The following is an 11,528-nucleotide window of genomic DNA, read 5'->3' as shown; positions in this document are numbered from 1 at the left end:
AAGCTGTTTGCATCTAATCTCAGTCTCTCTGATTAACTCATTATTTTCCTCAATTTCTGCTATTTTCTTATTTTTTCCCCCAGATTGAAAAAAAAAAAATCATGAACAAACAAAGTGACTGGAGAAATTCTGTGCACTAGACTGAAGCACCTCCTCTCTGAGTTCTAGAAAATCAAGAACATCAAAGGTCCCTCTCTATGTTTTTCTTAGCATTGAATGACATCATTCTTGCCTGGAAACAGGAGACAATCCTGATTACTCCAATTAGACTGGAATTTATCTTGCCCCTTGCACATTTTAGTCTATATAGTAGGCTGTCATTCTCTCTGGGCACTGCACAGTCTCATTTTGCAGAGAACAACTATTATCATGATGGATTCCTTTATACAGATTCATTTCTTATGTGTTCCACTCAAGAGGGTTCATTATCTCCTAACCAGAGTATCATATGGCCGATCCATGTCCATCGATTGCCTTGTGAGCAATGTGATCTAAAGGGCTATGTTGTCTAAAGAAGTCTGGAATAATCTTCTGGCCTGTGCTTACCTGAGTTCAAGGACATACACAATACTAGCCTCTCTGCTTTTTGCTGACTGAACCATCATCCATTTCTTTTCTTACACAACCCTGACTCAAGCTGTTAGCTGTTAGAGATTTTGCTGAAAGGAGAACAGTTGTTGTTTTTTAAATTTGTTGTTGTTGTTGTTTAGTCACTAGGTTGTATCTGACTCTTTTGTGACCCCATGTGACTCTTTTTATAACCCACCAGGCTCCTTTGCCCATGGGATTTCCCAGGCAAGAATACTAGAGGGGTTGCCATTTCCTTCTCTAGGGGATCATCCTGACTCAGGGATCAAATCCACATCTCCTGCAATGACAGGTGAATTCCTTACCACTGATTTTTAAAATTATATTTATGTAAATATCACTAATACTATTGGGATTATCTTCATCTCCCAGATATCTAAGGTTTTAGTCCCAAGGATTCTACCCTCTGAAGTTTTTTTTGTTTGTTTGTTTGTTTTTTAGCTACATCTTTCACCTCTCATTTCTATCCAATTTTTCTCTCTAATATTCCAAAACAAACTGGTTCAAGTCTTATCCTAACTTGGAACAGATAACCAAGGCCATAGGCATGCTTTCCAATTGCAGTGCTGGAGAAGACTCTTGTGAGTCCCTTGGACAGCAAGGAGATCAAACCAGTCCATCCTAAATGAAATCAGCTCTGACTGATTTCACTGGAAGGATTGATACTGAAGCTGAAGCTCCAATACTCTGGCCACCTGAAGTGAGGAGCCACCTCATTGGAAGAGACGCTGATGCTGGGAAAGATCAAAGGTAGGAGGAGAAGGAGATGACAGAGGATGAGATGGGTGGATGGCATCACCAACTCAATGGACATGAGTTTGAGCAAACTCTGGAAAATAGTGGACAGGGAAGCTGGGTGTGCTGCAGTCCATGGGGTTGCGAAGAGTTGGACATGACTGAGCTACTGAACAACAGCAATTACAATAAACAGGCTGAATCCTCCCTAACACACCTCAAGGCAATCCAAGGAAAAGAATTTCCCAGAAACAGCACCAAAGGAAAAGACTGCTATATGTGCATCAAAGGAAAGCAGGACTTACTATTAACAATTAAGCTGAACTGGGGTCCAATCTGCTTGGTATCACCTGGCCTTGGAAACTGAGATAACATGTTTGAACACAAGAATAAGTATCACATGCAGAAAACCAAGATGTTTTACATAACACAAGAGTAATAGTCCATATGAGAAAATAAGCTTAGTGGTTCTTTATCTACTGGTTTCTCAAATAAAAATTTTCTTCATGCCATTTCTTTTTTCTCTGTTACACTCTGTGGGGCCCATGGGTGATAAATACAAAAGGTATTCATTTCTCAAACCACAAAATATACCTTGTTAATTTTGATCTTATGTAGTAAATGCCAAAACTTTTGACTTACTTTCATCCATGAGATTTTCTATCTAATGGAAAATACATATCAAGTAAATTGTAATTTCCAAGTTCTGCTTAAATCATGTTCTTGGAAAATCATTTTTTGTTATAGTACATTATTGAACAAATCATGGATCAGTATGTTGGTATCATATCAGTCGTTCATCTCAGTCTCAGACAAATACAAAGCAATCAAACATTTGACTTGCAATATCTTCAGTGTAATCACAGCCCAGAGCATCTCTTTTCTCAGTCATAAAAAGAAGAGACTTTCCTCAATCCAGATAGATAAGCTGTTTTATGGGAAGTCATAGCTCACAAATACACAGATAGTAAATACAGGAGTGCAAATGCCTTTCTTTTTTCTGAAAGTTGAATTTGTTCACTCAAATGCTAACACCAACATTTCTTCTAGGCCTGTTTAAATTTTGGTCACACCGGGGGAAAATTAAAAGTGGACATTCTTAGTTGCTTCACTTATTCCACACTGTATTAATATGGGAACATTTCATCAAGGGAAATATAAATGTGTAATAAAACTCCAAACCAAATGCAAGCAGAACATCAGCTCCTCTAGGGCAAATGTGGTAATTCGGAGCACCCACTAACTCATAGTTCAGCAAAAGAATCATCAGGTTCATATGGGTTCCTGACTGGTTGAACAAAGTATCAGTGGTTTTGACACTGACACTTTAAGAGTTAACATACCAAGATTCTTTCACACCTACAGAAGGCTCCTTCTCAAAGTGTATCCCAAGTTGAATGCATGAAAAAACATGCACCCTTTCCTTTAACACAAGTCCTTCCTAAAAACTGGAATTAAACTGATGACCCAGTGGATCCTTAAAGACACTCCTCTTCTTTAGAAGCTCACTGGTGACTATCTGATGCTCCCAGACTTAGAACTTCTGTTTCCCCATTTTGCTGAGCAATACAGCATAGTGTAAATTCTGACTCAAAAGGACCACAATCAGTTCTCCTCAGCTCTGTAAGACCTACAGCATCAGTTTCTTTCCATAGGCATTCCACCAGGTGACGTGCACAGTGTCATCTGCTTTATGCAAGGATAGAATTTAGGAGGCCTGGTTGACTTTCCCCTCAGATATTCCATCCCTACAATTGGCTTATTATGAAAAGAAAATTCCATCGGAAAATCAGTTCTCAGTAAACATCCATTGATTATCAGCTGAACTGGCACTACAATGAAATGTGATCCACGGCAGTAGTTTAGCTGACCCTCTGCCTCTGTCCCTTACTCCAGCTCTCTAAGTCACTATTCAAGATAGATGTGCATAGATGTCCCACTGCTTATTGTCAGGGTAAGCTGGTTGTGATCAAATATGGCGTTTGATCATGGACTTCTTCAATTAGCAAATCAAACTTACATACTCTATACTGTAGATAGTCTAGAAATTCTCCCCTTTAAACCAGAATGAAAAGTAATAGATTTACCTGCTTCCAGGACAAAATTGACCAGGAGAGGCCACAGCACCATGCCACCAGTTCTGACATGAACACACTTCTGTATCAGCTTCCTCCTCTTTGGTGAGTCAATGGACTTGGGAAATGCTGAGGGATGGAAAACATAGGTTCTAATTGGAGAATGCTCTCACCTTAGCCCTGCCTTGCTTTGAATACTGATGTTGGGGACAATGTTCTTTGCAGCAGTACTTCAAGGGCTGTATTAAATCACTGCAATTAATGACCTAAAGTATCAGATTCTAATGTCTTTTTTGCTAGCGGCCATGAGGAAAGACCAGATACATTAAAATACTGACCTGGCTATTGCTCCAATTTTGTTCCAGAGCAGAATGGGGAAGGGAGAAAAAAACGGAAGGAGGCCTATGGGGCCGTTAAGCATTTAGTCACTGACCTGATTTTGAATGGGCTTTCCTGGTGGCTCAGACGGTAAAGAATCTGCCTGCAACATAAGAGACCTGGGTTCAATCACTGGGTCAGGAATATCTTCTGGAGATGGAAATGGCTACTCACTCCAGTTCTTGGCTGGAGAATTCCATGGACGGAAGAGCTGGCGGACTATGGTCCACGGGCCGCAAAGAGTCAGACATGACTGAGCAACTGACAATTTCACTTCACTTTCACTGGTTTTGAATATGATTTCATTCCTTAATTTGATTCAACACAAAATATGTAACAAGAAAAATGAAAACTGCTTTTCTCTTCACTATAAAAGGGGAAAAATAAATATGCTAGCTAAAACCATCTTTTCTTTGCTAGCAAAAATGTCCCATATGTGGTTCCTAGTCACACTACCTTTGCATAACCTTACTTAGTTCCCTATAAAGCCCTCACTAGGCTCCCATCCCAGCCACAACTTCAAGGTCCTCCATCCACTGAAGATGTCCTTCCAAGAGCAGGAAGGTTATCTCTAAGTATCACACCAAAAGTTCTGGACTTGGGAGTCATCTTGAGACATCTTGAGAACTTGCACCAAAGCATCATAGCCTGGGTCATTGTTAGTTACCAGGATGATTCAGGATTTTAATTCCCAAAGGTAGTTTAAATCAAATGTTAAATATATCCCAAAAACTCTATATAAACAATTCCCTTGGTGCCTAGGGAGTGAAATAACAGGAGATAACATACTCATTACACTTTAACTTTATAAATACTTACAGTTTGTGGATGTGGAACACAGAAACCAAGCCTTCCAGTCAGACATGAAGAAGCTCGTTCCTCCAATTGGAAATACTCTAAGTGGACCTTTCCAGGGCATTAGGAATCCTGACTGATTGTCTGAGAGGTACCGGTAAGCAGTCTTCACTCCCAAGGCTGTTGTAATACAAACTACAAGGTCGCCGAGATGAGAATGTCAGTTCTGGGACTGGACAGGATGGGGCTTTAGGACAGGGGTGTTTTGCTTCTGTCAGAGAAACAAATGGGGAAGGATTGGTTGACTTTGGCTGAGAAAAGCTGGTGGGTTTATTGGTGTATTAATCTAGGAGGAAACCTTAGCAGGGACCTGACAAACTCATGAAGGCTATGAAATCACACACAAAATTTTATGTGAGTGAAACTTTCCTAGGAAGAGATACTTAGCTTTCGTCAGATTCTTAAAGTAGTTCACGTGCCCCCCCTTCCCAGGGGTTAAGAATATTTCTTAATTGTTTGAATTTTTCAAACAAAGAAAGGAAAACACAATACTCTGAATTATTAAATTTCAATGTATCAGTTAAACACAACAATAAATGTTAAAAGTGTCTGAGCAAACTAAGAAGTATTACTGAACTCATCCTATCATACCTAAAATTTTCTCATAGGAGTCTAAATTTAAAAAAAAAATAATAAGAAAAACAAGATTACAAAAAGATTGTAAATCTTTTGTAAATATTGTAAATCTTATGTAAATATTGAGGAATCATAAGTGGGGAGGCAGTATAGTTTAGGCTGAGGGCTATGGAATCAGCCTCAGTTCAGTTCAGTTGCTCAGTCATGTCCGACTCTTTGCGACCCCCATGGACTGCAGCACGCCAGGCTTCCCCGTCCATCAACAATTCCTGGAGGTTACTCAAACTCATGTCCATTAAGTCGGTAATGCCATCCAATCATCTCATCCTCTGTCGTCCCCCTTTCTTCCTGCCTTCAATCTTTCCCAGCATCAGGGTCTTTTCCACTGAGTCAGTTCTTCGCATCAGGTGGCCAGAGTACTGGAGTTTCAGCTTCAGTATTGAAGCTGAAAGGAGTGGATAGGATGGACTCTGGGTGGACACAGTCTTTCCAGTAAATATTCAGGAATGATTTCCTTTAGGATGGACTGGTTGGATATCCTTTCTGTCCAAGGGACTCTCAAGAATCTTCTCCAACACCACAGTTCAAAAGCATCAATTCTTCAGCGCTCAGCTTTATTTAGAGTCCAGCTCTCACATCCACACATGACTACTGGAAAAACCATAGCTTTGACTAGATGGGCTTTTGTTGGCAAAGTAATGTCTCGCTTTTTAATATGCCATCTAGGTTGGTCATAACTTTTTTTCCAAGGAGCAAGCATCTTTTAATTTCATGGCTGCAGTCACCATCTGCAGTGATTTTGGAGCCCAAGAAAATAAAGTCTGTCACTGTTTCCATTGCTTCCCCATCTATTTGCCACGAAGTGATGGGACCAGATGCCATGATCTTAGTTTTCTGAATGTTGAGTTTTAAACAAACTTTTTCACTTTTCTTTTTCACCTTCATCAAGAGGGTCTTTAGTTCTACTTCACTTTCTGCTGTAAGTGTGGGGTCTTCTGCATATCTGAGGTTATTGATATTTCTCCCAGCAATCTGGATCCCAGCCTAACTTGAATCAGCCTAACTGGTTTCAAATTCTGGCTCATCTGCTTTGCAAATTTGGAAAAACTGCTGAACATTTCTGTGTATCAATTTCCTCATGAAGAAAATAGAAGAAATGACATTCTTAAACAGAATGATACATGGAAATATAATCAGTCTCAGCACAAGTATTCAAATAATCATCACTTATTATTAGCCAGTTTGAGAGTAATCAAACCACAATACTCAGTATTTTATTTTTTAAAGTGATCATAAACTTTCTCTTTGGTAGAAAATGACAAGTCAAATATTTATTATTAGATACTTGTTTCTGGAATTTATCATCAGGTGTAGCTCTATATTCTAAGTAATAGACTAAACATTATTGTTACCTATAAACCTCAATCCTAATTGCCCTTGAAGAAAATCAGAGAGTGTACTGGGTTGAAAACTGTTAAAAAAGAATATGCAATTAGAAATTTATTTGAATGCAGACAAGCATCTCCATAGGATAAATAATGATTCAATATTGAGCTAACAGAAAAGAAAACTTTAAAAATTTAGAAATTAGAATAGAATGCATTAACCATGTCTTGGAAACTTCAGAGGCAAATATGCAACCATTTCTATAACAGCTAACATGTTAAAAACCTTCTATCACACAAGAGCTGTTGAATAAACCTGGCGTCTGCCCACTGGCTTCTTGGTTTCCTCCAGAGTTATTAAACCCTTCCATTACTCAGTTTGAATTGAGAACCATTTCAGTGCTTGAATGAGGTGGGAGGACTTAACCAATTCTAGAAATGAATTCAAAAGAATGTTTTCCTGCCTTTAGATGGCATAGAATCCAGAACAACAAATATTTTACTAAGATTGTTTATACGCAGTGCCTAAAGATCTCAAGGTTTTTTGTTTGTTTTAAGACATTATTGAGAGAGAGAAGACCACAACAAAACGGGTCACCTCTGCCATAAGCCAGAAGTGTCAGAAACTACCGTATTTAAAAGATTCCATACCATTTTCTGATAAGCTCATCTGAAGATCTTGGGACACCTAAGATTGTTGCTCCTCTCCCTAACCCTTAAAGATACACTTACCAAAGGTGTGTCCTTGAACCCTTGCTGTTACTTCTTTCTCTTTCCCCAAATGATCTCATTGGTCCCTACAGCTTTTAGCATCCTCTGTCCATTGATGATTCCCAGATCAGTATCATGAGCTCTGACTGTGCGATAGATGCCCTCATCCCCTCAAAATGAATTCAACATCCTTCCCTCCAACTCCACTCCTAGCTCATTCTATATCTGTTAAAAGTACTAACTCTCAGTAACATTGGTATGTAAATACAAAGAGAAATTTTGCTTCTCTTTTTCCCCCTCAATTATGTTTCAACTTTTGAATTCTATAATATTAATTTTGATGTGTATGTATTTAAATTGTATTATATCTTCTGGGAAAGAGACAAGATAAAATTAAATGATCAATTCTTAGGTTATCATTATCCTGGTCTTTCAGACTTGAAAACAATTTCCATCAAGCACTAGTTTCTAGCCATGTTTCTCATCATTCAGTTACAAACCTTAGATTCAAACAAAAGGGACCCTGCCTTGGCTCCATTCTTTAGGGCAACTCTATGCCTCTTCCTACTCCACCATATCCCACTGGACAAGGCCAAAGGGATGTGTCCACCCAGAGTCCATTCTATCCACTCCTTCAAGACCATCCCATCCAAGTAACAAGGCCTTCAAATTCCTGGCCCAAACAGCCTCTAGCTTACTCCCAGAATCTATAGGAGTTTCTTTCCCAGATCACCTAGTAAGGATGAACCACACTACAGATGCTCACATGCGTAGGCCTCAAGGCGAGCCAAGGGATGGCTGTTTGCAGGGTGTGAACAGAGGGTGCTCATGCAGGCTGGCGTGCCTAAGCTTGCGTAGCCACATGTGCAGCCGGAGACAGGTTTTCCTTGTGCCACCTCGTTCCAGCTTAGAGAGGCAAGCATCCCAGGAATTCTTCCTTCCAGGTTATTATAGAAGTATATTTGTTAAGAGTGAAAGATAGGATGTATTTTATTAATTTAACTTTATTTTCTGACTTTTAATATTTAAGCATATGATACATGGGCCTCCATTTGGTTTTCTTGCCTTGGGTCCTGCCAGTGTCAAAGGTGGGCCTACTCCTAAAGAGCCTATTTTCTAACCACACTAGTTATTTGTGGTTCTTTAATGCCTTGTCTTTCTCAAACACCAATTATATTATATTGGATGTTATCTCTGTCTATGTATTCCTGAAGCATTCTTTAAGAAGTTGAAAGGTAAAAACTGCCACTATTATCACTACTTTTTTTTACATTGTTCTGGAAGTACTAGCCAATATGAGTAGAGGAGAGAGAAGAATGAGATAGTGTATAGAAATGAGGGAAGAATTTCATATCTTTTTCATATTATATGAATTCATATTGGTAAAGAAAACAAGAGAATTGACTAAAAAACTATTTTTAAATGATGAGGAACAATACTAAGAAAGACTGTTATAAAATTAATTTACAGAAATCAATAGCTTTCCTATATATAAACAATACTTAAATAAACCAAAAAGTTAAAAAAAAGATTTCACTTACAATAGCTACAAAAAGATAAAATACCTGTGAATAGATTTTAAAGAAACATGCAGGATGTTTATCTGTAAAGTGTAAAGAAAGCTTTAAAATTCCATTTAGGAAAGTCCTAAATAAACAAAATACACACCTTAATCACAGAAAAGAAGATTTCAGTTGTAAAGATGGCAATTCCCTCCAAGTTAACATACTCATTCAATGCAATAGCATTCTAAGTACAAATAGATTTTTTTTTTTAAATTTGAGGGGGACTTGATAAAATAATGGCAAAGTTCCTCATACACACACACACACAAAATACATGTGAGAATAGCCAGAAAATTTGCTACCAGGTGTTAAAATCAAGATTTTAAATATTGTATTTAAGGGTTTAGTCCTGGATCTAGAAGAGACTACAAATAAAAAGAAGCAAAAATTAACCCAAGTATTTATGAATGCTTTGCTTTGTGAAAAGGCTGAAGTTTTAAATCAACAGAATCAGTTGGCAAATGATTTCTCACAGAAAAAAAAAAAAAAAAATGGCAGCAAAACACCCAGCTAGCTTTTCAGAGAAATAAAGAGTTGATTACCTAATTCCTTATATCAAAATTAAACTCCAGAAAATTCAAACACTGTAATATAAAAAGGAAATCTAATAAAGCTCTAGAATAGAATGAGATTATTATTTTAATAATTTTAAATTCAGGAAGGCTTAGCCAATCCTATCACAGAGATCAGAATTTAAAAGAAAAAGATAAATTTGACATCAAACCACTTAAACCACTTTGTACTATACACAGCACAAAGAAAAATTACCATACCAACAATGAAGGACTGGGACAAGCCAAAAAAGAACTTGTAATACATATATCAAATAGCTGATCTCCTTAATAAAGAAAGAGACCTGTAAATAAAATGCTTAGAATGCTAACAACTTAATAAAAAGTTAGTAAAGGAACTGAACTTACCAAGCATAGAAAAAAATACATGCAAATAATTGGTTGAAAAATGCTTAAAAAGACACAAATCAAGAGACATGAGTTACCAATATTTACCATCACAGTGGCCAAGGTTTAAAATTTGATAGCAGTAGGTTTGTGGGAAAACCAATATTCTTGTACAAAATTGTTGGGTGTGTAACTTGGTGCCACTAATGTAGAAGTCAATTTGTAAATCTCCATCAAAAGAGAAAATGAATGAGTTAAGACATTTCTGCATCTGCTTTAGCAGAATAAAGCTAAATGACAGCTCTTAATCACTGGGATTGTGAACCCAAATTTTGGTCATCTTGTACTGGAATAAAGAGGTAAGAAGCTTTTGTTGGTAAATATCTAATCATTTTGAAGCCATATTTTCTTTTTTCAGCAAGAGAAAGAACAAGATGGCAAGAGGCAACCATACCACAGTGACAGAATTTGTCCTCATGGGATTCACAGACTGTCCCGAGCTGCAGCTTCCTCTCTTTGTGGTGTTTCTGGTCATTTATCTCCTCACCATGGTGGGAAACCTTGGCCTGATCCTGCTCATCAGGATGGATTCCAGGCTCCACACCCCCATGTACTATTTCCTCAGCCACCTGGCTTTCATTGATCTTTGTTACTCCTCTTCCATTGGACCCAAGATGCTGCAAAATTTACTGGTGAAGAAAAAAACCATCTCCTTTTCAGGCTGCTTTGCCCAACTCTACTTCTCCAGTGCTTTTGCCACCACCGAATGCTTCCTCTTGGCCACAATGGCCTATGACCGCTACATGGCCATCTGCAATCCCTTGATTTACACAGCCATTATGACTCAGAGGGTCTGCAAGGAGTTGGCGATCGGGGTCTACACCTATGGTTTCCTAAACTCTGTGATACAGACAGTTCTGACTTTCCAGCTGTCTTTCTGTGACTCCAACATCATCCACCATTTCTATTGTGCTGACCCCCCTCTCCTTGCCCTCTCCTGCTCCGACACCCACAGCAAAGAAAAGCAGCTGTTGATCTTCTCTGCAGTGAATCTCACTGGATCCCTCCTGACTGTCCTCATCTCCTACATTTGCATCCTCTTTTCCATTATAAAAATCCGGTCTTCAGAAGGCAAGTGCAAAGCATTTTCTACCTGTGCCTCCCACCTCACTGTGGTCATCATTTTCTATGGAACACTATTTTTCATGTACCTAAGGCAACCTAAAGCAAGGAATCCATGGAAGTACAACAAAGTGGTCTCTGTGTTTTATAGTCTTATAATTCCCATGCTCAATCCCCTGATTTATAGCTTGAGGAACACAGAAGTAAAGAACACCCTGAGGAAGATGCTGGAGGGCAAGGAATCATAGTGAGTTTTCAGTGGGTAGCACTGGGAAATCATGATGTACTGACATGGTATAACCAATCTGTTTGAAATTTCACAAGCCTATTATCCACCATCCAATCAGAATAAACAATCAATCCAATCTGGATTCTTTAAAGATCAAAAGTACTAGGCCACTTGCTTCAGACAGTAATATATAATCCAAGTAATTATCATAGATAATCAGAATTGATTCACAAGCTAGACTGTTAATAACTTTATATGGAAAATGATATTAGGTAGTAATATAGAAAATATCAATTAGGTAGTAATATGGGAAATTCATTTTTTGAGCTCCAAAATCACTGCAGATGGTGACTGCAACCATGAAATTAAAAGATGCTTGTTCCTTGGAAGAAAAGCTATGACTAAACTAG

The 11,528-nt window shown here is 38.3% G+C and overlaps 1 protein-coding gene across 1 annotated transcript; it reads left to right on the top strand.

Annotated features, from left to right (window-relative positions):
- The first annotated feature begins 10,201 nt into the window (after nt 1-10,201).
- On the top strand, nt 10,202-11,137 carry LOC122692492 (olfactory receptor 1030-like). The gene has a single exon (XM_043900133.1). The coding sequence runs from the start codon at nt 10,202-10,204 to the stop codon at nt 11,135-11,137; it is 936 nt and encodes a 311-aa protein (XP_043756068.1).
- The last annotated feature ends 391 nt before the right edge of the window (nt 11,138-11,528 follow it).

The sequence above is a fragment of the Cervus elaphus genome, chromosome 1, assembly GCF_910594005.1.
Source record: "Cervus elaphus chromosome 1, mCerEla1.1, whole genome shotgun sequence".
NCBI classification, from domain to species: Eukaryota; Metazoa; Chordata; class Mammalia; order Artiodactyla; family Cervidae; genus Cervus; species Cervus elaphus.
The sequence above is the reverse complement of the archived record's forward strand: the minus strand, read 5'-3'. Positions and strand labels throughout refer to the sequence as shown.

Coding starts and splice junctions, on each gene's coding strand:
- LOC122692492 (XM_043900133.1), top strand. CDS start 10,202: ATGGCAAGAGGCAACCATACCACAGTGACAGAATTTGTCCTCATGGGA.